Raw genomic sequence first — 24389 nt, forward strand, 5'->3', positions numbered from 1 at the left:
TGGTGTATATAGTTTAAGCACAAAGGTGTTCGTTATACACATTTATCATACTGAGACAAGACAAAACGTTGAACGTGTTTAATTAATCAGAACTGTCTGTCTGCAGTCTACATAATTAAACAAGCTGCATCAGAAAATATCAATAACTTTAATTACTGTTTTTCATATAACACAGTTGCAATATGAATATGAACTCTGTACAGAGTCAAAATAGAAAAAGAAAAATCTAGTATGTTATTAAATTGTACTGACAGAAACATGAAACCATGAAATGTCTTTCATTTTAGAAAAAAACTAAATCCGGCTCCTCTTCAGATCGTATTTTGTCCCGTTAACCACAGAAACAGTTTGTGTCTCTTCCATCAGCTGACTTGATCTGTAAACCAGTTCCTGCTGTGTTTCCTCCCAGTTTACTACCAGTCCAACGAGTGGGCGGGGGTCTACGGCATCCGAGAGGGGGACCACCAAGCCTGGTCGGCCAAACAGGACTGAAGCTGTCAGTCAGTTGAAGTTTACCGATGGTCTACTTCTTCCTCTTCTTACTCCTGAAGGTCTTCCCTCCTCCTCCCGCCCTCGCTCGGCCGAACATCTTCTTCTTGAACATTGTCTTCTTCTTGCGTAGCGTCTTGACATCGCGGTCTTGCATCCAGTCGTCACGCTGGGCCTCCCACTTCAGCTGCTTCAGACCTGCACGGACAAACAATTAGTTACTGTCAACAAATCCCATGAAAAGACAAATTTAATAGTTTAAGGACTATTTTACAGTGGAGCTCTGAGGGACAGAAGAAGAAGAAGATATCACACTTGTTAGTTGGTTTTGATCTTTTTATGGGACTTCTCGACCTTTAATACAATAGGCTCATTCTGTACCATTTCAGTTAGTTAGGATTTATAAAAAATATAATTTATTACTAATTTATCTATTACATTCATAGCACATTGCAAGATCCTACAGCTAGAATTTTTAATTTTGAGCTTAATTTCTGCATTTAGTGATTTACTTGTATGTGAATTCTGAACCTCACCAATCACTTATTTTTCACCAGATTGGGTTAAAATTTGTCCTAAACATCCAAGTGACCTTTAGGAGATGTGGCAATGTGTATTCAATTAAGTAGTTGTTGCTGAATGGTTACAGTAATCAAATTAATGACAGGATGTCATTTTTTACTGAACCTGTCAATTTTTTGGTTCTGTGTAGTTAGTATGTATATACGTTATTTGGTCGTGCATACAAAATTGAGTGCCATAGATAAATGTATAGCTTCAGAGCTGAACAACCCACTTTAACATCACCTATATACAACAGTCATTTCAAGCTGTGACTTGCAAATTTCCAGAAACCAATGATAAACAGGCTCAATAGGTATCAGACAGACAGAAAACTCAAAGTCAACACAGTGTCATTATCTAATGGTTAAATAAAACAACTGAATGTGACATTACAGCCAGTAAAAATGTACAAAAAATGCTAATTTAAAAACATCGCAAACAATGATGGAATAATTTACTAAATCTGTGGCACTTTTTAAATTCAGAACCAAATAACTTCTAAAGTTTAGTTGTAAAAAAGTGAAAAACCAGAGGAGACATGAACTGTTGGAAATGACATGTTTCGTTCCAGTTAAACAGGACTTCCTGTTATTAGTTTGATGACTGTCAACAACTATTTTAAACTTTAAAAGTATTTAGCAACATCTTCAAATTGTTTCAAGCATGATTTTTCTTTTGTTTTTTACAAAATCCATGATGTGAACTTGGAAAAGTTTTGGGTTTTTGGTGAGTTGACATGGACATAAAGGCACTAGAGCAGGGAGAAGTAGAGCTTCTGTAAAACTGACTGTTGCTGATGTGACGGATTTTCTCTCCATGGAGAAGTTTTTAACCTGGCTGGTATCCAGCAAACTGAATAAAAAAAACTTCCTGTTGACTTCTGGATTCATCTTGTCTTTTACTTCTGATATGACACCCAGAGCTTCCAGCACTGTTGTAGACACATCTTTAGATTCTACTTTTAAACTTCCACAAAATGAATAGATTTTATTTATACAGAACTTTTAATATAAAAATGTGGTGAAAGGTTCACCCAAGCGTTTCCTACCTGCTTTGTCCTTGTTGGCCATGGCGTTCAGTCCCAGGTTATCAAACTTGGAGCCGGCGTTTTCATCCAGCAGGGAGCCAAACTGAAAACAAAAACAATATATTTAACACATATCAAACATCAACTTGAAAATCTGCATCAAGTAAATATGAAACCATTAGCTGATTAACTTAAACTATTTTCAGCTGTTTTTAGATTGAGTTGTAGTAATGAATGGACAACGTTGGAAGCTGTGAGTGCCATTTTTCCACAAGACTGGTGCAGAGACTCAGGTTAGATTCATAGCTGAACCACTGAACTATTTTAGTGAGACAAGAAAAAGTTGTCTTCTTATCGTCTCACCTCTTCAGCTGAAGCAAACATGGCCACATCTTTCTTTCCTCTCTTCTTCCCCTGTTTGGATCCTGTGAGACGGGGCAGTGATCAGTACATCAACATTAAAACCTGCAATAAAACTAATGCAGCAGCTTGAACTTCATCATCATCATTTACTTTACTCACAAAGCCTGGGAGCAGACAGACTAAAGATGATTTAATTCTGTGAGGGTCAGACAAAATATGAATAACTTGTAAAACTGACCTGTAAATCCAGAGAAGTCGAGCTCCTCTGAGGATTTCCGTTTCTTTCCTTTCTTGGTATGAGGAGTTATGTCTGGAGCGTCCATCCCATCATCTGAGCCTGCACACAAAATCATGTTTTATTTCATTATTTGAAGCAGGAAAGTTTCTTTAAAAATTTCTGTAGAAGGTACACGAGCTGATATATTCAGTAAAGTTATCTTTTAAAATCGAGTAACAAGAATAGCTCCTTATTTTACTTTCATTCTTTAGTAAATTTTGAAATAACAGAAATCAGCAGCAGCAAAGTAAAAGAACTAAATGAAAAGATTGTTTCTTTGAATGAATTAAAAGGGCCCTTTTGTGACTATAACTGATTGTGTCACATTTTGTATGTGAACTTTTACTCACCATCTTCGTCGTTGTCCTCCTCTAGCTCTGGAACTAAAAGAAGACCAAAATATGTATCAATTAATTAATAAAAAAAGGGAGATATTTAATTTAGGGTTCAGTCAAACAAACATCTTCTAACTGTAAGATCACAGGTTCAAACAGTTAAACAGCCAAGATCACTTTACACTCACACTGTACAAGATCCTGATCCTAATGACACGAGAACATCACCATGGATACAATCTCAAATCAACAGAAATACAGGAACCAAAGTGAAACACTGATGTTCCTTACCTTCATCATCATCCTCATCATCATCGCCTCCATCTGGATCCATGAACATCCCTCCATCATCCTCCAGCTCGTCTCCAAAGTCTTCCTCATCCATACTGCCCAGAGACACCTCCTCGTCATCCAGGTCACCCATGTCTGAGTCATCCATGTCCGACTCCGAGTCCTCTGCAGCTTTCTTTCTTTTTTTGTCCTTTACAGAACTGAAGAGACGTGGAGGGAAAACGGCAGCGATTGAATGATGGTGTGACTGAAATTACTCATTTAACAAAACACAAATGAAGCTGAGAGCTGATCTGCTCACCCTGCAAAGTCCAGATTATCATCTGCCATCTCAGTGAAGTACGAGTCTCCTTCACAGGAATCTGTTCAAATCAAGAACAAGTTGTCACAAAAGATTTGTACGTACATTATTAAAATAATGAACTTTAGAGATTAAAACAGAGACCACAAGAAGAAAAACACATTGTTCATTTAATTAATTGAAGAAGCAAATTAAACTGTTAATTACACTCAGCTGACATGAAGCACATTTCTGGCGCCCTCTGCAGGCCTTTAATTGAACCTGAACCGAGTGTCTCAACTCACCCAGTAATTTCTCAAACTCGTCATCATCCACGTCCTCGACGCTCTCGTTGTCGCCGTCTGGTCGTGGCCACTTGAGCTGCTTCTCCTGCTGCCGTTTCTTGAAGAAACTGTCAAGGGAATGAAAATCACAACCTGCATCAAAACTGTGAATCTGTCGACTTGAGACAGGTGCTGTCCAAAATATCTGTGACAGAACAATGCAAAGGAAAATCTTCTAAACCAGAATTATTGTTTGTTTGCCTGCTTTTACTGTTTGTTTGTATTTTTTTAATTTATTCATGTACTTTACAATAAAGTGTTGCTTAATGTCTTTTTTTGTATTGTATATAACATGCTTTGTAACTTATAAATATGCAGGTGGTCACAGAGACTCTCACCAAACAAAAAAACTAGTTTTGTTCAGTGTGTGTGAAGACAAAGAAATATATTTAGGAATAAACACTTAATTTGGTGAATAATAATAATTCTAATATCTCTACGGAAAAGTTTCAGACTCACCGATGGAAGAAGATTTCATCCACGGGGACCTGACTTTCTTCTTTAGACAGAAACTCCTCACTGTTCACTGACGGAGACAGAAAAAAAGTTCACGTCACTGATGAGAAACTCACATTTTAACAACAAAACAAACCAGAGATGTTGGAGACTTTTCACTTAATGATGAAATATTTGATGCATAAATCCTTTAAAACAAGAAAAAAGCATGTTTTTTGTTGGGACTCACCTGGTAAAACGTTGACAGGTAACTTCTTCATTGCTGCAGCAACTGTGTTTTCTAAGAAATACAAACATCAAAAGCAAAAAATTTAGATTTTTAATTTTTTTTTCATGACTAAAGTTGTAGATTTCAGAATATATTAAATCACAGTTTTCTTCTCTTTTAATGTGTTTTAGAATATGTTGTATGTTACCACCAATACAGCAGGAATCATGGAATAAAATACAGGCAGTATTTCTTACGTTTTCCCGTCAGCTGTTTGGGGTTTCTGAAGACGAATCGGTCCAAAAATCTGATGAGGGTGAAGTCCTGCAGAGGGTCACCTGAGTACTGGATGGACCCTCCCTGTGGAAACAACAAATAAAACTTCTGATGAACAAACAACATGTTAACAGAGAAAATTAATAACATGTTTAAACCACCACAGAAAAAGAGGACAGAGTTTCTGTAAGAGCAGAAATGTTTCAAACCAACTCCACAGTATTAAAACACATTTTACCTGCAGGATGGTTTTTGCAAACAGCGACACTGACGGATGGAAGTGCACAGCGAGCTGCAGACACACAAACACAAGAAACATTCAAGATTTAGAAAAAGCTGTTTAGATGTGGTCAGAAACTTTTATAGAGGTCAGATCCCTGCTGAGGGTTAACTCAAAAAAAAAAACCAAAACCTTGTTGTTGAAAAAAGTGTTGTCCCACAAATAAATGCGATAAACTCTGCAGTCATTTAATGTCCTGATATAATGAGTAGAAAGGTTTAAGTGTCTAGTGTCTTAAATTTCAAACATTTTGTTATTTCTACTGTTAAAAAAAACAACTTTGTAACAGTTGGCTGTTCTCACCATCTGTAGCTCCCATAAAGTCGTGTGGTCGGCACCGCAGAATAACGGGTTTCTGTGCAGCGGGTCGTAGCTCTGCATGCTCTTCCCCCCTGGAAATAAACAGGAAGTAATAATAACATTTAATTATCAAAAAGAACAACAACATGGAACATGGCTGTATCCACAGTTTAAAATATAGAAGACTGACTGTCAGTCACAGTAATTATGCTGAAACTTTGACCTTAAAATGAGAGCATACTTTAAAAAAATGACTAATTTCTGATGTTGTTGTTCTACAGAATCCAAATCTTTAAATGAAATACGAAAGTGCTCATCACTAATTAGACGAAATGTGATAGTTCGCTCACATTTTCAAGATTAGCTAAATCTGTTTATAAAAACATAAAAAAAACAAAAACACAGCAGAGATAGAATCTTGAGAATATTTTGGGTTCATGTAAAGATATATAAAAACAAATACACACACAGCTGTCATCACACTAAAATCTGTTTATCCCACAACATCTGTTGACTCCCATCACCACGACTGAACACACAACACTGATGACAAATCTCAGAGCAGCTCACTGACCTTCCAGGTTCTTGTGATGTACCCATGATGCAGTGGGCTTTGCCTCCTCTGTCACTGCACTCTGTGACTCCGCTGCTTCCTCCAGTTTGTCTGCGTCCACAAAGCGCTCCTCTTCATCATCATCATCCTCATTCTCCTCAGCGAGGTCTTTGAAGTCTTCCTCTTCCCCGTCCTGCGTACCGACAAGATAAATTACAAATTTACAGTACAATTTAACAAAACTAGTATTTAAGAAGATATTTTAAAGATTTTCAGAGATTGATGATATATTTTTATTTATGGAGCCAACTGATGAAATGTAAAGAATGAGAAGAACTATTCACTGTGGCATATGGGGAGAAAGAGAAGGATCGCCTGTCCACTGTTCTGCTGAGTTAATGATGCTGACTCGTCGCAGCCTTCTTACCCCGCCCTCCTGCAGCAGCATCTTGAGGCCGGGTTTGGCCTTCATCACCTCAGACAGGAGGAAAAGCGCTCCGCAGGCGAAGCTGGCGCTCTGCTCGGCGCTGACGTGCAGCAGCCGCTTCACGAAGGCTTTGACCCGCCGCAGCACGATGTCGGCCTTCAGAGATTTGTACAGCAGGTTGAGGAACATGCTCTGTCTGCAGGACGACGACAGCCTGGGGTCCAGCAGCTTCCTGCACAGACGAAGAAGAAAAGATAACATACTCATCCATTATCTAACTCTGTCTGTGCTCTTACGTTCTTTTAATTTTCATGACTTCTTCACCTCAGTCCTGAGGTGAGAAATCGCTTATTGAAATAGCAGGCAATTAATTTAACATTTGTTAATCGATTAATGCAGCTCAATCAGTTTACAGTGATTAGTAAAGCATGCTACCATTTTTTTTCATTGAAATTGTGTGATTGTAAGATGTTAAACCCCTGGAGGGACTGTCTGATGCAGTGCAGACGGTGGTCTCACCTGTACAGAGCCACGTAGTATCGGTCGGAGATGGTCTGCTGTGAGTCCATCACCTGGAACAGCAGCATGAGCGCCTGCACAGCTGTGTTGAACTTCACCAGGTGAACTACTTTGAACAGCGTGTCCAGCTCCTCTTTCACCTTCTCATCTCCGGTGCTGGCGTAGGGATACGCCCTGTTCACGCCCGACAGCAGCACGCTCAGCATCTTCGATTCAATGTCCTTCCTCTTGACACAGGCGCGAAAGAATGTGAAGTAGATGGTGAGGAGTTTGGAGGCGAGCTCGGCCTCGTCGTGGCTCAGCTTCACCTGGCTGAGGAAGCAGACGGAGTAATACTGCGCCTTCGGGCTGACGTTGGGGCGGAACATGAGCCGCTCCACCTCGCAGCACACCACCACCTTCATGTTGGGGTGTTTGTGCAGCAGCGTCTCCAGCAGGTACGACGCCTTGGCCGCCGTCTTGTACTCGGGGTCTCCCAGCTTGTTGACCACCTGGATGAGCAGCGCCCTCTCCTGCTCCGGCCGGCTGCACAGCATCTCGTGGGCGGTGGCCAGCGCCTTCGCCTTGGTGGCCGCCACCGTGTCATGGGCCATCGTGTCCAGAGCCTCCACGAACTCGGCCACGTGGTGCTTCAGCTGGTGCTCAAAGTACCAGAGGATGAGGCGGCGGTCGCGGGCATCTCGGTTGCCGCTGGCCCTCTCCTCCAGCTCGTCGAACGGGTGCTGGGTGAAGGGGCGGAGCTTTCTGTTCTCCGGCAGCAGGTCAGACAGCAGCAGCTCTCGCAGGGTGTCCAGAGCCATCAGACCCATCCGCCGGCTGCCCTTCTTCTTCACCATGGACACCAGGTTCTCCATGTGCTCCAGCGTGTGAACAGGAGCGTCCTGGATCAGAACCGTCATAGCCGCCATCCTGTCAGCCAGCACGCCGGAGGAAACGACGGTCTTCATCCAGTTGGAGTTGGCCCCTTTCTGCAGGTTCTTCTTGCTCTTGTAGAGCGCCACATCGGCCTCGAACAGTCGCTGGGCGAGCGTCTTGTACTGGGACACCAGCGAGGGATCCTGCGGGGACGTCGAGCCCTCGGCAGAGTATTCCAGGTCGTACCACTTCCCTCCAGGTTTGATCAGCAGCACCTGTCGCTGCTGGAACTCAAACACATTCACATTCTGTTTTGCCTTTTTCACAGCGTTGGCCTGAGCATCTTTTGTCTTCTTTGCCTTCTGTTTGTCCTCCACTTCCTGTTTGATTTTCTGCTGAGAGTTGGAAGCTTGTTCCTCTGTTGAAGATGTCTTGGCTTTGGCTTTTTTACTTTCCTTTTCGGCAGCGTCCTCAGGCTCGTCTGCGATGATCTGCACTCCACTGAACGACCGGATGCCAAGTTTGGTGATGAATTTCTCCAGCTCGCCCTCCTCCAGGTCGTCTATCGCTCCTTTTTTCCCTCCGTCCACGATCTCACTGGAGTCGTCCAGAGCGGCTAGCATGACATAGTCAGCCTACAGAGAGACAAGAGAAGAAAATGTCATAAGAAACCCGTCACTATAGAGTACAATACATGTCTACTACAAGTTTAATGCCTGTTTCAACGCTGATGTTTTTTCCTTTCATGTGAAAATGTATGCTGTTTGTTTTAAGTCATTATTGTTTGTTTCCACATGAAAAGCTTTTATGCCGTCTCAGCCAGGCCATCTTTGTAAAGGATTCTGAATGTCAATGGAAATATTCCTGCTTAATAAGTTTAAACAAAATCAAATTACATTACTCTTAAAGTGGGACAATATAATGAATCAGTCATTAAAATAGCTGCCAATTTATTTTCTTTCAATTGACTGATTCTGTTCCAAACAGAATATTATTTGGCAGACTCTCTTGATAACTGATTGGTTGCGATTTTAGGTGTCGGGCTGTTGGTCGGACAAAACGGGTCATATGAAGATGTCACCTTGGACATCGTCAATTTGTGACATTTTATGGACTAAAAATTAACTTTTAGAAATGTTTTCCTTTAAATACATTCTCACAGATTATCAAGTCCCACAACACTTCCAGCTTTTTATCTTTTAACTTGTTGTCCCATTGTTGTTCCAGTCAGAGCTGAAATGATAAACTAAAATATTAATATAATTTATTCATGGATATAGTCCTTCTTTGCAGCCATGGTCATGTATATGTATATGGGTTAGTCAACCCAGTTTACCTTTTAGAAAGATGTTAAGATAGTTTATACTGACGTCACCTCACCTCTAAATTTCACATAAAAAAATTGTCTGCGTGGGTTTACGTTCGTTAAACCTCGAACACCTCCACGTTTACCAACTGAAGCTGTGCCTGTAGTAAGGCTGTATCTGGTAAATTCACCTGTGTTCCTCCCAGCCGTAAAACTTCCTCCAGGTTGAACTCTTCATCTTTCTCCGCTGTGTCTTCACCTCCAGCAGCTGCCCCATCCTCGTCTTCCTCCCTGCCGCTGTTTTCAGCCTCCATGTCGCTTTCTTCGGGCTGAAACGTCACTTTTTTGGTCGCTTTGGATTTTTTACGGTGCTTGTTTTTCGCTGCCATGCTTGCTGCAGCATGAGGAAGACGTGACCCGGATGTGGAAGGCGACGTCGCGACGGCGCTTCCGGATTAAAAAAAAAAACTAAACTAATAATATATATATATTTTCAGTTCACACGTAATGTTAAATAGAACATGAGACATTTCTTTCTGATTGTTTTAATTCATTTTTGTATACTAAGTGTGCGCAGCTAATCTGTTTAACCAGGGTTTTACGTAACCAACTTTCGTCCAATCAGAGCGTTTATCGTGCCTTCGAAGTGTCAAGTTCACTATGACACAAGAATAGCCCGAGTGTCTTTCAAAATAAAATAGCACATGCCACTAGAAGGGACACGCATCTTTTGTAGCTGAGGATGGACGCATTGTTTTCTACATTGATGAATTTACCCACAAATAAAGGAAATACACGCACATTTTCAGACTGACTCAGATTTATGTTACATTGCTTTGAAAAACGCTACGTTTTGTTTTCATTTGGATGTGCAAACATATCCGGCAAATCTTTTTTTATTTTGAAAGGTTGGCCGGAGCATCCATCTTTAAATGCAGCGTGCCCATCATTTATCACTTTGTCAGCGTTAGCATTGCGTTCCGGCACAAGGACTTTGTGGCTGTTAGCAGCTTTAAATGGCCGACAGACACAAATAAACATATTAATATTTTAATCGTGTATACCCGAAACTGAAACGTTATTTCTTTCATCGGTTCCGTTCGTCGATGACCGCTGACGTACTTGTAACTTACCTAACGTGGCTAATGCCATAGCGGCTAGCCGCTCTCCTGTCAGAGGAGTGAGCAGAGTTTGTCCATGTGGTTCAAGTTAGATTTGACAGTTATGTTTGTTTTCATACAATGATATTAAACTTAATATTAAAAGTACTATAGGTGTACTCGTAGTTACATAAGGCAGAATGAGGGCTTATTTTGGTGCTAGAACACAGCAGCTTATCAGTAGAGTCTTCATTCATCCTGTCGGTCCATCGGCAGCAGGTGAGTGCAGAGATGATCTGATCAGTACTTTTGATTCAAATACGACTGAATTGGGATAAACATATAAACATCCTTTTTATGTGATATTGGATCTATTTTTTTTGCTAAAGATTTACATGTTGTTTACCACATTTTAATCTGTGGGGACATGTTAACACCGTAATGTGCAATATTGTGATCTTTAGAGTGATCAGTGTGTGTAAATGACTGTACACCTCATTCAGAAAATGTAATAAAAAAAAATCATACAAAGTGTCTGTTTAATGTTTGTGTCTGGCAGTGCGATGGCGAGGAGCTCAGAGCAGACTCCTCTGCAGCCCATCGACAGATGAGAAGCCTCAGCCCTCCATGCTGAGGCACCTGACCTCCAAAATAAAGTCCACAGGTCCCATTACAGTGGCCGAGTACATGAGAGAGGTGCTCACCAACCCTGTGACGGTAAGTGATCATCAGTCAGCGCAGTGTTGTCTCAGCGCTCTGACCTGCAGCCAGTTTAATGTGTGTCCTTGTGTCCTTGATTTTATTTTGGAGTAATACTGAAACACAGATTAAAGGGTGAATCTTTTTTCCCCCCACTGTCATTATTGCTTTGGGGGGGGGAGACATATGTAGCAGCCTTAACTGGTCTCTGTCCACAGTGCATCCATCATTCCAATTCTAAGTGTTGATAAATAAACCTTTACTTACATTTATCGTCACAACAGCCAACAAGCATTCTGACTAAAATAATGTTTAAACTAAAGAAGCCTGGTGTTCTCCAGCATGTCCTTTATCCATATGAACGACTCTTTGATTTTAAGATGAACTGTTCCTTTATTTGTTTTAACCTGAAAGAGTTTCACACCTTTCGCTGCTGCTCATCGTCCTTCATTCGTACCGATTTGTTTTGTCTTTCAGGGTTATTATGTGAGGAACAACATGCTGGGACCTGAAGGGGATTTCATCACGTCACCAGAAATCAGTCAGATTTTCGGAGAGGTGAGGCTGAAAATTTCACCAAAAAAGTTACTGACGCGCAGATTCAGTTAGACATGATGTATCTTTTTTTTTTTTACACATACATTTACTGTTGACTGTTTGAAGTGTTACTGTGTATATGATAAATCACCATCAATAAAAATATTCCATAAATACATGGAAAGCCTGGAAAACGTCAGCTTAAAAGTTAGTTTTCTGTTTTTGAAAAATTTTGAAAAGAAAAACTTATTAAAACTTTCCAATCACAATACCAGATCAATTTCTTTGCTTCATCAAGAGTAAAAACTCCCCAAACAATTAATACTTATAAAAAAAAAAATGATTAAAGCAAACTAATATTCTTTGATTGAGAACTGACTCAATTAATTGCAATGATAAATCAAACTCTCAATGGTTTGTTTTCCTGCTGACTGAATAAACAGTCAATCGTTCATGTTGTGAACATGTTTCCGGTTTGTTTCAGCTGGTCGGTGTGTGGATCCTCAGTGAGTGGATGGGAGCAGGTCAGCCCAAACAGCTGCAGCTGGTCGAGCTCGGCCCGGGAAAAGGATCTCTGGCCAGCGACGTCCTCAGAGTACGAACTTTACTCACAGCAGCAGGACTGAAAATCAACAGTCTGTTTAAGAGCTGAAACGTCGGAGGGAATTTTACAAACACATTAGAAGTTTGAGGTTTATTGCTTCCTGGTGTCCTGCCCACAAATTCCTCTTTTCAACCAAGTTAGCTCTGGTTCTTGAATCACTTATGTTCAAGTAATTTGAACATACCTAGTTTCACATTTTGAACAAATGTATTATTTGTCAAAAAATTAGGCGTGCAAACCCGAAAACCTTTCAGATCTAAATGAATTCCTCTCTGCTGTATCCTTACTGATGCAACATGAACATGTTAATAACAACATTATGATCCTGTTCATCAGAAAAATGACGTTCTGTGTTTTTATCCCCCGCAGGTGTTGGGTCAGTTGCGGTCGGTGCTCGGCGGGGCCTCGGTGTCTCTCCACCTGGTCGAGGTGAGTCCGGCGCTGAGTCGCCTTCAGGCCCAGAATCTGACGGGGGACAGCAGCCGGGAGGCCGACGCCGAGGACGAACCGGTTTACCGCAGCGGGGAAACTGCCGCGGGGCTGCCGGTGTCCTGGTACCGCCGCTTAGACGACGTCCCCGCAGGTACCACAAAGAACCAGGAATGCAAAGTGCCTTATCACCAGAAAACTAGGGCTGTGCAACACAACGATGTGGCATTAAAATAACACATTTCAGGCACTCAAGTGGATAACAATAGAATAACAATCCTGTCATTAATATGAACTTGAACACAAAAAATAAAGCATATCATCATTTTTGCATCTGTACATACACTCCTCTTCTTTCTCTTCTCACAGGGTTCAGCATCTTTGTCGCTCATGAATTCTTTGACGCTCTGCCGATCCACAAGTTTCAGGTAAGTTTAAGGCCTCTGTGGGCAGAATCCCGGTGTGATTACAGATGTTTTTATAAGCATTTGTTTTTAAGATTTTCCCTGGGTTGTAGACCAGTGGCCTGCGTTAGTCAGTCACAGTGTAATTATATCATACTGCCACCAGGTGGAGCTTACATGAACTCACAGAATGACAGTATCTCTAGAGATCTGAAAATGAAAAAGGTCCCAGCAGAGTGATCAGAGGAGTTTGTAGTTTCAGTGTGGATTTCTCAACAGCAGGTTTTTATGGTCTTTTATTTAGATTGTGTCAACATTTATCACCTTCATGTTTGATTTAAGATAAGATCAGACAACACGTACCTTTATTGAGATCATTTATTTCCATCCAACGAAGAGAAACTCAGTTTTTTTTTTCTCTAGCTATGACCTTCATTTATAGATTTTTTTAAAAAAAACCTGTGATAAATGATTTGCTATGAAAAGAAGAAATAAGCAGAACCCTCTCTTGGTTGTTCACTGCCAACCTGTTTACATCTGTTTTGTTTTTTTAGCGGACAGAGAAAGGCTGGCGGGAGGTGATGGTGGACATCGACCCAGACAAAGAGGGCCAGCTGAGATTTGTCGTGGCGCCGTCTCCCACCCTGTCCTCGTCCACGCTCGTACAGGTCAGTACCCGAGCGGCTCGGTCACGTGACTCACCTGGAGCTGGTCGAGGGGTTCTGAACGCATCACACAGTCTTCCTCAGCAGATGGAGTTGTTCAGTGGTCAGAATGACTCGATGTTTAGATTTCCGTTTTTTTTGGAGCAGATTTTATGTCCTCTCGTCTTGTTTCAAAAGACAAAGAATGGTTTTACTCCTCCAGTTTTACATCTGGTGCTTCTCAAAATTGACACAAGGACATTACATTTATTTAGGAAGTAGAACAAAATGTAGAAAGTCACTGAATCAAATCTTTTGCTACATTTGACCGACAGTTTAAAGCTCAAGAAATTCAGTAATAAACAGAATAAATCAGCAGATTCTGGAGCAGCTGGAATTTTTTTTTCAACAAATGATTACCAGAGATATATTTTTCTGTCTGTGGACTAACAGCATTGAATAATTATAATAATAATAAACTTTATTTATGTAGCGCTAAAGCTCTGAACACATGAAAAAAAGACCAGAACTACAAATGTCGACTCTTTTTTTTTCTTTTTTTTTTTAAAGCAGAGGAGGTTTTTAACTACACTTGATGACATTTATAAGAGTTGTGTAGTTTGAACTTAGAAGTTAACAATGAAGAGGTTCTGTACAGTTTTGTGGAAATGAACTCCTCAGATAAACTCTGAGGTTTGTTTTACAGCCTCCATCTGGTTTTTATTGCCCACAGTTCCACCAGCTATACGTTCACAGCCTGTTTGATTTGGCTTTACTGGCTCACTTCAGACACTTTGAACCTCCTGCCAGAGGCTGACATCATCATCATCATCATCATCATCACGATCATCACCATCAGTCTGTTTGGATGAAGAAGCTGCTCTGAAATCAGAGTCCAGCCCCCGTGTCTTCAAACTATGAAACTTTAGAGAGCAGAGAGGAAGAAAAGAGCTCTTCATCTCTTATTGAGGTCGTCTGTTTAAAAGCTGAAACACTTGGCCGTTTCGGCTGCCTTTATAGATTCAAAGAGGCATTAGTGAGTGATGTGGCGACTGTAAACAAGAGAAGAATTCAGTAAAGCAGCAGTTGGTGATGATTAACCGAACATTTCTGGTCTTATTTAGGTGTATATTTCCAGATTACGAGTGTGCATCTAGACATTTCCAGAAGCTGTTTGAATGTCCTCTTATTTGATGCTGTTTTGCATGAGCATTTATCAAACATACGCAGGGGAAATGATCAAAGAAGAGGCACAGAGGGCAGAAATTGACCAGAATGCACTGCAGCGCCAGGGCAGGTTTGAATAAGGAATATTGAATGAATGTCATTATTTTATTATTTTTAGATTTGTGGCTGCTGGATTGATCATGTCAAAGATAATCTTGTGTTTGTGTGCGTCAGGCAGATGAGAGCCGGAGTCACGTGGAGGTGTGTGCAGAGGGCGGCGTCATCGTTCAGCAGCTGGCCCGGCGGATCGTCGAGGACGGCGGCGCGGCGCTGATCGCCGACTACGGACACGACGGAACCAAGACGGACACATTCAGAGTAAGATGGGACATTTTTCTTGGGTACACCTGTAGAATCTAATGCAGTCAGATACAACAAATCTGCTCATAAAACCTGTGTTTAAGAAGGTTGTAATGTAAGAGAGTAGTGTTTGACTCAGAATTTGTATTTAGAGTTATTACAGTTTTACATGTTTCCTTCCTCTTGATAAACACGTAAGTCTTTATGAGGAACAATGTGAGACTCTGGACCTCAAAGGAGGACGCTGAGGACGTTTCTGGACATTTGGTCCCGTCCTCTCTTTAGTTGGAGCTGAAGGAAACAGATGGAGGAAGCAGCGAAGCCCGTCAGCTGCAGGCGGAGAGGAAGCCAGGGTCGATGGGCTCCTCATCTGCCTCTGATGTTCTCATTTCCTCAGTATTGACAAAATAATTTAAAGGAACAGGTCACGCAAAATACGGAAATTCGGTCATTATCAGCTTGCCTAAAGATATCTGTACTTTATGAGCAGATGATTGGAGAATCAGGATCATTCAATCCCGAAAGGTTTGAACTGTCATTGTTTCAAGGAAAAATGGGAAATTAATATTTAAAGAAACAGTTCATGCAGAAATGGAAATTAGGTCATCATCTTATCCACCCGTGCTGATGAAAAGTCAGGTGAAGTTTCGTAGTCCACAAAACATTTCTGGAGCTTCAGCAGTGTTTGTGACTGTGTTTTTTGGCGAGAACTGAAGTGAACAGCACCTGATGGGGAAACTGTTTCTTGGTCAGGGCTTTAAGGGTCACCAGCTCCATGACGTCTTGTCCTCCCCCGGCTCGGCCGACCTCACCGCCGACGTGGACTTCAGCTACCTGCGGAGGATGGCCGGAGGTGACGTGGCCTGTCTGGGCCCCGTCACCCAGGGGACGTTCCTGAAAAACATGGGCATCGACTCCAGGATGCAGGTGAGACTGACGGTCTGACAGGTTCTCCAGAGCAAGCTCAGCATCACAGGAAGTATAAGAGTACCGAAGAGCAACGTAATTTATTTTCAGTGTGTAGAAATGGGAGTCAGGGTTAGTAAAGGGAGGGTTTTAACTCACCTGGTTCTCCCACAGGTTCTGCTCAGGAACTGCAGCGACCCGTCCACCAGGAAGCAGCTGATCAGCAGCTACGACATGCTGACCAACCCCAGCAAGATGGGCGAGCGCTTCCACTTCTTCAGCCTGCTGCACCGCAGCCGGCTGGCCAAACCCAAGAAGCTAGAGGGGCTGACGCTGGAGAAGAGGAGCCCGGCGCCGCTGCCTGTGGCCGGATTTACCAAGCTCAAGTTCTCCTGATGGGCTGAAACGAACTCCGAACCTCATTTAGCATTTCGGTAAAAGACTGGAAATGTATCTGAACTCTTGACAAATATTATGGGATATCTCCGAAAGGCCATGTTCACGAGAAGGTGAGCAAGAGAAGATAAGAGATGTGCTATACTGTACTAGGTTTTTATGCCGAACATTAAGTGCAATAAAAAGTCAGTTTCTCTTGAACTCTCTTGAGCGAAAAAAATCTGATAATCCAAATGGCAACAAAATTCTCCATAATGAAGCTGTCGGTCATGAGATGCTGAGCCACGGGAGAAACCTGTGACGCTGCTAAAAGGTCAGAGGTCGTCCCCGTCAGGACGAACTCTTCCCCGTCGGCCTCCGTCCACATCTTGAAGCAGTTAGCTGAGCTCACAGTTGTGCAGCGGCCACTCACAGCGGGCTGCCCGCTACTCCGGTAGCAATTAAAAGATTCAGTTACACGTGTGTGGGGGGGGGTCACCGCTGCCAAAACAAGCGCCCGTCCTCCAGAGCGGCGCAGCGAGGCGATCGTGTTCAGGATTGGTAATTAAATGATCGTTTCCAAACATCCTGCTGCCGATCGTTATCAGCCCTCCCTCTGATTCAGGTTTAATGAGTCTGACACGAACGTTTGGAACAAAGGAGGATTTTAATGAACTCCTCCAAAAGATGGTTAGAAGGTTTGTCACCTTGAAGCTGCCACCAGATTGGTTCAAACTTTATTTCCTTTTAAATGCGACTGTAGCGTGGGGTTGGACACCATTTCAGCAAAAGCTATCAGTTTGTTACTTGGTTATTTAAAAAAAAAAAAAAAATTACATTCCAAAAACTAGTGGCAAGTTAACTGTTAAATCCTGGTGTAGCCAAATGAAGTCCATTCACTGTGTTTAATATCCAACAGACAAATGGATTTCATTTGTCTGTTGGATATTAAACATAGTGAATTATTAACTACTCACCAAAAGACTCTGCAGGATAAACAAAGAACCTGAAACCGAACAAGAGTATCAAGATTTTTCAGACTTCAGAGCAAACAAGTTGCAAAAACAATGTTTGTTTACTTAATCATCAACTTTAGATGATAGTTAAAAGCATTAACATTTACCCCCAAACTGTACTCTGTAGGTGAAAATACTTAAGCACATTTTACTGTAACTCAGACTAAAATTCACTGTTTAAACTTTCATGTTCCTCTGGACAGAAACTCTGTCCTGCTGTGTGTTTAGCTCCACTGGCCACACACACCGAGACTCTGCAGGGGAGAGATGGGATGCATCTTTTCAGATTTTAACGTCATATTTTTCAGTTGTCCCTCTTTGAGTAGCTCGCCAGCGATTTTAACTATATGAGGGTCAGGGCCCATATCAGTTTGCCATTTGTTAAAAATATATAAAAATCCCCTTTATCTCACAGATGGAGATGTAAACACAAAAGCTGCTGCTGCTGGTTGAAATGTAACAAGTTTCTTTCTACTGCTGCTTCAGTAAGTTGCTCTGAACAAGACAGCCAGAATATAAAATGAGACTTTCCCAAGGTAAACCATTTGGCTTTAATATTTTTCCATCAAAGTCACAAACATGACACGACATTTCTTGCAAAAATATAAAACGCATGAAATAAATTCTCAGGACCAGCGTCAGTCTTTTCTCAGGCAGCTTCCACAGAAAGACAAAGAGACAATAGCAGCTCGATTCTCAGCTCGTCTTCATCCAAAGTTTTAGAAGAAATCACTCTTGAATTAACTCAATAATATGTTTGTCTGCAAAAATATTCCATGCCGCAGCCTGATGTCTGCTTTATAAAAAGAGTTTGAGTCCTGAGTTGTAAGACATCATTTTTAACAGTTTTTCTGGCTTTTTAGGCTTTAACATGACAAAGACAACATACAATTGTTCATTCTTAGTTTGAATGTGATGGTGATTTTCTGACTTTTCCTTCTAAAAATTACAAGTCAAAGATTTAAAATTACCTCTGAAACGTGACAAACAGTCTGAACACTGTACAAGAGATAAACCTGCAGCTCTGTTCTTCAACTCAGATCTCATGAAGCAATAAAGTTTACTTTCGCAGATGAACGGACAAAAAAAGGTATTATCAGTGAAATTCTCCTTAAGAGTTTCCCAATAGTGCAAAAACATCCCAACAATTAACAAAGAAAAAATGAACATCATAATCAAACATCAGCGAGGCATGTTTTGTTTCTTCTGGGTTCCAGTTAGCTTCACACAGGACGACTTTAAGAAAATACCACATCTGGACAGCTTTATAACATCTAAAATGCAACGACGACTTCATAAAAATATTCTGTTTGGGTGAAAAAGTTTTTTTTTTTTTTTTATTCTTTTTTTTTTAATTTAGCCCTTCTGCGACTTGACTGGCAGTGCAGACATTTTGAGTTGAATCCTGGGGGAAAAAAGAGATTTTGGCTCACAGGTTGTTTTTAAAAAAAATGGGAAAAATGTTAATTGTCTGGACCTGAATTATCATCACAGTGTCCTCACAGCTGTCTGAGCACCACGTCCTGATGGTCAGCGGACATGTAATCCCATGCCACCTTCGGGGAAAGCTCCCGGTCTCCACGGTGACAGTCTCCATGGACTCCAGATCGTCACGCTGATGAACTTCTCAGTTCTGCTGCCTCCTCGTTGGAGGCGTTTACCCTCCTCGGCCTCTAGGGGTCCTCCTCCATGTCGTCCAGGTTGGGAGACATGATGAAGTGTTTGGGGTAGTGCAGGCCTCTCTCGTCGGCGTACTCCTCCCAGCGGGCGTCGTCGCTCTCGTGGGTGATGTAGCGCTCTCTTCGCCGCGTCTCAAACTCCCTGAGGTCCAGCCAGGTCTGGTAGTCCTGAAAGATGAAGAGAACAAAAAGAAAAAGGCAGCTGTAACACTCAAACCTAAGAACGCTGAAAACACATTTTCTCAATCGTCTTTATCCTGCAATCCAAGTTGAACGGTTTTCGGTTAATTCCCAACAGATTTGTAGTTTTGAAACTTTTAATATGCATTTCCACATGGATGTAGATCAAAAAGTAGCACTTGCCAAGCACCAGATGCAGGTAGAACTACAGCGACACTGTTGGGTAAATGTACCAAAACAGTCATATGATTAAAAACTATGCTGAGAGTCCCTTCCATTTTTTGCTGTTATTTACAGACATGCTTCTGTCTTCTCTGCTGTCAGTCCATTTCACACACCGCTCAAGTGGCAATGTACAGCATACTCTGATGGCTGTGAAGGTTGTTTAAAGTGGGAACAGTTCTTTCATTACTTTCTTCTTCACTGCACTGTTTTGTAACATTTAGACGCTTAAACACTGAAACTGACACAAAAAAGCTTCTACATGTCTTTTTTTTAAACAAAATTCAGACATATTCAAACTGTAAAGGAAAGCAACAGCTGGTCCCTTTACTACTACATGTTTTCCTGCAGCACTGGCCTTAGTTCCTTTGTAATTTGTGATATTATGCTATATTAAAAGAGAAAGCTGACGTGATTGGAGAACTGTAGGAATGCCCTCAGTTTACACATTTCCTCTACTGTTGCAGTGTTTCTGAAGGTCCATCAGAGTAGAAATCAGTCTGATTACCTGCAGCCAGGGGTGACTCAGTGATTTGTCCACGCTGTAGCGCTTCCTCATCTTCACCTGCAGCAGGTTATTAATGAGGTCTGTGGCTGAGAGGAACAACAAACACTCAGTGTTAACATACACACAGGACACCACCTGCTCTGAATCATTCAGCCAGCACACTCGTCTCATTTAGGTTTCATGAACCTTGAAGTCTTGAAATAAATGTAAAAGTCATATTGTACTGAAGCATCTCCAGTCCTTTGCTGTACAACTACAATAATATTAATTCACAGTCATGTTTCAGTTTCATTATCAAAGGCGTGTGCAGCTGCAACAATTAGAAAGAAAATTATTAGCCAATTTTCTGGTAATTAATTATTTTTTCATTCATTTATCTAGTAAACAAAGTCAAACATTTGCTGCTTTGTCATTTCTGGCAGTAAATTTAGTGTTTTGGGGTTTTGGACTGCTGGCGTGACAAAAGAGGCAAACCGAAGACATCACTTTGGGTCTTTGGGAAACTGTATTGAGTATTTTTCAAATTTCTTTGTTATATTATGACAAAAGATTTTTAAAAAGTAAGTAATAATGAAATGCTCTGCGGATGAATCAGTGATGGAAAATGATTGATAGTTGCGGCCTAAGTGAAAGAGAAATGTACAGTGCCTATCAAGAGTATTCGCCCCATTAATTGTTTTCTTGTTTTATTGCTTTTATAAATGGAATCATGGTCAATATAAAAAAATATATAAAACAAGGAATGTACAAAAAAACTCCTTAATATCAAAGTGAAAATGGATTTCTGCAAAGTAATGTCAATTAATTGAAAATTTGGAGGGTCTGAATCATCCCTTACCCTCCTCTGAGATCTCCTTCCAGGGGTTGGGTGGGTACATGAAGGCGGCGTTCTGGATCTGGTCGTTGATGTCCTCGTCTTCGTTGAAGGGGAACGTCCCGCTCAGACTGACGTAGATGATGACGCCGACTGACCACATGTCCAGAGATCGGTTGTAGCCTTTGCTGCGAAGCACCTCTGGAGCCAGATATGCTGGCGTGCCGACGACTGAGCGACGGAACGACTTCTCACCGATGATACGAGCGAAGCCGAAGTCGCAGAGTTTCACCTGGAGGACGAGAGAGGTGAATGTTGAAGTCCCATCAAACATTTAAAGCTACAGAAAGAAAAGACAGTGACCCATGAATTACTCTCACCTGAGGGAAGGGTTCTGCTGAGGCCAGGAGGACGTTCTCAGGCTTCAGATCACAGTGCACAATGTTCTTGAAGTGAAGATGTCTGAGGGCCACCAGGATCTACAGATACAACATGTACATGCTGAATTAAACCTTGACAGCTCACCGTTGATGGGTTGAGCCTCTTCAGGTTACAGATACTACTGATAGTATCTGTCCCTGGTCTCACTGACCTGCGTGACCAGGAACTTGGTGAGGCGTTCGGGCAGTCGACTCCTCTCGCTCGATAAAATCATCTCCAACATGTCGCCGTGGAGCTTCTCCATGATGACGAACACCTGCTCAGGTGTCTCGAACATGCACTCCAGGTTTACGATGCCTGGGTGATGGAGGTTCTGTCAGACACAAGACAAGAACAATGACAACAGGTTAAACATTTAACCAAAGTTTGACAACATTTTTCTTTCAATATTCTATTTAATCAAAAAACAAAAAAACAAAAAACTGCAGTGCAACATGTAAAACGAGAGGTAAAAGATGAACGCGGGTTAGATTAGATCATATCTTATAATATCACTTTATTCAGTGTTGTGTGACGCTGCTAGCAGTCGGTGTGTGTCGCACCTGGAGGATGGCGACCTCGTTCCTCAGCTGGCTCTCCTGTTTGGTGGGAAACCTCATTTTGTCGATGATTTTGATCGCCACGTCCCTGCCCGTCTTTCTGTGTTTACCTGCAGAAGACGAGTGGAAGGGAGAACATCTTTGACCCTCCACTGACTGAGAGTGATGTGGAATCAGCAGGTAAAATGTAAAATACGATCATTAATGTTAAATGTAGTTCTCTAGATTTTTCCGAAGAGTCATGTGATCGCGCCTCATATAAAACACTTTGAGGCCGTTTCTGGTAGATTTAGGAGGGTGATATGGTCAGACAGCAGCAAACCAGTTTTCATCAGTGCAATAAGTGCAGTTTAGTTGGATTTTCCTGACTCACCTCCGTAGACGATCCCAAACTGTCCGGAGCCGAGGACCTCGTCAGCAAAGATCTGATACACTGAACTGATATCCTGAACAACAAAGAGATCAAATTAATCAGCAAATCATCTAATTTAAATATTAAAAAACAAAAATTTCTACTAATAATAAGGACAAATATTATCTTTACCCAGATACATCAAGCTCAGCTATGCTATATTGTTACCTTGTTACATGTGATATGATAAAACATCATCGCTGTTTATTTGAAGTGTTTTTGGAGGTTAACCTGATAACACATGATGCCTGTATGTTTTACATTACAACACTATGCACTGTGGATAATTCTGCTGAAATGCGGACTTTTAAAATGTCTGCCATAGAGCCCTACTTCAACACTATGAAAGGGGCCAATTTGCATTCACTGCTAAAACAAAGACATAATTGTCATTCTCCCCTTGGACAACACAAATTCAATAATAAACAAGAGTAAACAAGAAAAAAGGGGAATATTCAGTCTAATTTTTTACTTGGATATATTCTAAATGATGTCTCTACCTCAATGTTTTTCAGGATTTATATAACGGTTGAATTAGTTTGTCGCATTAGGACTCCAAAAGAGTCAAATCTGTTTGATCTCAACTTCAGACTCCTTAGTAAACTCAAATCTTTGTTATCTTTCCCTCCACTTTTTTAAAATTCAACACATAACATGTTGGTTATGACATCTGTAACATAAGAAGATGACATGAGTGAGGACTTACCACATTCTCTTGTATCTGGGAGTTGGATACTGATATGCTGATTGATAATTCCTCTGATGAGACACAAGACAACAAACACATTATATAAATGTTCAAGCCACACATACTGTAACTCATAAACCATACACACACACACACATACGTGTAAACCCCCTCACTTACAGCAGAGACGTGTGAGGTTTTATTTTTCTAACCTTCAAATCATTAAAATCTCATTTCCTCTGTTTCCTTGTTTGTTAAGGAATGAAGTAACAGAGGAGATTTCCAGCTGAGATCAAACCAACGCGTTTGTTTGTTCAACACATGATGAAAGAACGCGGAGGATGTTTCCATCTCCGAATCATTTTCCAGATTTCACTAAATTAAAACCTCTGTTTCCCATTTCCTCTCACAAACTGCTGCTAATGTTAATCCAGCCAGGCATTAAAAAGCCGAGGGCGCATACTGTGTGCGAGTGAATTTCCACTGATGAGCTGATATTGATTTCAGATCGCAGGTCAGGGTTTGATCGGGTCATCCCCTCTGCGATAGATAGCAGCAGTCTGCTGCTGAGGAAGGCAGCCTGTTGATATTCAGGCCATCTGTTAGGTCACCATTCAGGGAGTTTATGTAACTTTATCGACAGATCTGTGGGAAGACCTGATCTGTAGTTAAAACCCTTAAACAGCAGTGCATTTATTGATCTAAATTGAAAAGGCTTTTATTTTGAAAAAAGACCTATTTGATATATCTGATGAGATTCTGGTAAAAATCTGCTTGCTGTTAATGAAAATGCAACACTTCCTCCAACTATTTTCCCATTAAAAGGCTTTTACTTTGAAAAATGTGCACTAAGCATTGAATTTATTTTACAGGAGGAGCCACAGGAACTTATTGTTTTTCTTTCTGACTTAGATGAGAAGACTTAAGTCCCATTCAAACCGCCCTTTCAAGGCGGGAATCATGCGGCGATATTCTGCCTCGCTGTCTGTGTGAAATACAGATGCAGAGGCGACGTGGGGAACCGTTCGTTCCACAGACATCTGGGTGAATGGTAATGCCGCCAGCGCAGATCAGGGTGTGTCGGTCCGATGGTGTTCACTGTCAACTAAACAGATCCTTCACTCATCAAATAAAAGAGAAATGTCCGAGATTTCAACCCACAAAAGAACATTACAAGACCAAACATCGAGTAAGTTGGTAGCAGGTCGAGTCTTCAGCATCTTCTGTGAGGAAAGAAAACACTGCATTTCTATGTGATTAAGTGTCTGTTGTCCTGTCTGGATCAAATGGTGTGGACACAAGTCACCAATGTATCCACCGTTTTACATAAACTTCTTTCACAGTGTAAGCTTTTGGGTCTTTTTGGGCACGAGTACATATCATGACGTTGTAATTACACAATTTGGCCACTACTCTGTTCCAACTGACCAGTAAGAGGTCTGCAGTGTTTCAACTCCACCTTTTAAAGTCAATAGTCAACATATTTCTCCCCACATATATAGGGCACTTTCTCAT

At 41.4% G+C, this 24389-nt stretch overlaps 4 protein-coding genes across 13 annotated transcripts in view; 2 read left to right on the forward strand and 2 right to left on the reverse strand.

Annotated features, from left to right (window-relative positions):
• LOC119012642 (protein CEBPZOS-like) overlaps positions 1-546 on the forward strand; it is a 41037-nt gene extending 40491 nt beyond the window's left edge. For all 8 annotated transcript variants that reach the window (XM_037086637.1, XM_037086638.1, XM_037086639.1 and 5 more), the window contains one exon: positions 410-546. In XM_037086637.1, coding sequence (XP_036942532.1) covers positions 410-492 — 83 coding nt within the window. In that variant the 3' untranslated portion in view covers positions 493-546. The remainder of the gene's footprint in view (positions 1-409) is intronic.
• Positions 64-9682, reverse strand: cebpz (CCAAT enhancer binding protein zeta). Its single transcript, XM_037086629.1, has 17 exons — positions 9342-9682; positions 6990-8479; positions 6471-6702; positions 6065-6236; positions 5494-5582; positions 5149-5202; positions 4892-4994; positions 4656-4706; positions 4430-4496; positions 3932-4038; positions 3648-3708; positions 3347-3546; positions 3071-3103; positions 2682-2780; positions 2444-2505; positions 2102-2183; positions 64-687 (listed from the first exon to the last, which is right to left on the reverse strand). Exons 1-17 carry the CDS (start codon positions 9537-9539, stop codon positions 524-526), a joined length of 3264 nt encoding a protein of 1087 aa, XP_036942524.1. The 5' UTR covers positions 9540-9682; the 3' UTR covers positions 64-523.
• A 398-nt stretch (positions 9683-10080) lies between these two features.
• Positions 10081-17525, forward strand: ndufaf7 (NADH:ubiquinone oxidoreductase complex assembly factor 7). The gene is made up of 10 exons (XM_037086633.1): positions 10081-10529; positions 10810-10967; positions 11427-11507; positions 11971-12081; positions 12460-12673; positions 12889-12947; positions 13478-13591; positions 14969-15112; positions 15848-16021; positions 16175-17525. Exons 1-10 carry the CDS (start codon positions 10451-10453, stop codon positions 16394-16396), a joined length of 1356 nt encoding a protein of 451 aa, XP_036942528.1. The 5' UTR covers positions 10081-10450; the 3' UTR covers positions 16397-17525.
• A 398-nt stretch (positions 17526-17923) lies between these two features.
• The window catches only part of LOC119012638 (serine/threonine-protein kinase D3-like), a 41022-nt gene continuing 34556 nt past the window's right edge, over positions 17924-24389 (reverse strand). For 2 of the 3 annotated variants that reach the window (XM_037086631.1, XM_037086630.1), the window contains exons 12-19: positions 22893-22945; positions 22148-22220; positions 21778-21884; positions 21387-21548; positions 21175-21273; positions 20819-21086; positions 19981-20066; positions 19065-19238 (exon numbers count right to left, since the gene is read on the reverse strand). In XM_037086631.1, coding sequence (XP_036942526.1) covers positions 19065-19238; positions 19981-20066; positions 20819-21086; positions 21175-21273; positions 21387-21548; positions 21778-21884; positions 22148-22220; positions 22893-22945 — 1022 coding nt within the window. Of the gene's footprint in view, positions 19239-19980; positions 20067-20818; positions 21087-21174; positions 21274-21386; positions 21549-21777; positions 21885-22147; positions 22221-22892; positions 22946-24389 lie in introns of all 3 variants that reach the window. The other variant, XM_037086632.1, reaches the window with a different exon arrangement.

Source organism: Acanthopagrus latus, chromosome 22, assembly GCF_904848185.1.
Source record: "Acanthopagrus latus isolate v.2019 chromosome 22, fAcaLat1.1, whole genome shotgun sequence".
Taxonomy (NCBI): domain Eukaryota; kingdom Metazoa; phylum Chordata; class Actinopteri; order Spariformes; family Sparidae; genus Acanthopagrus; species Acanthopagrus latus.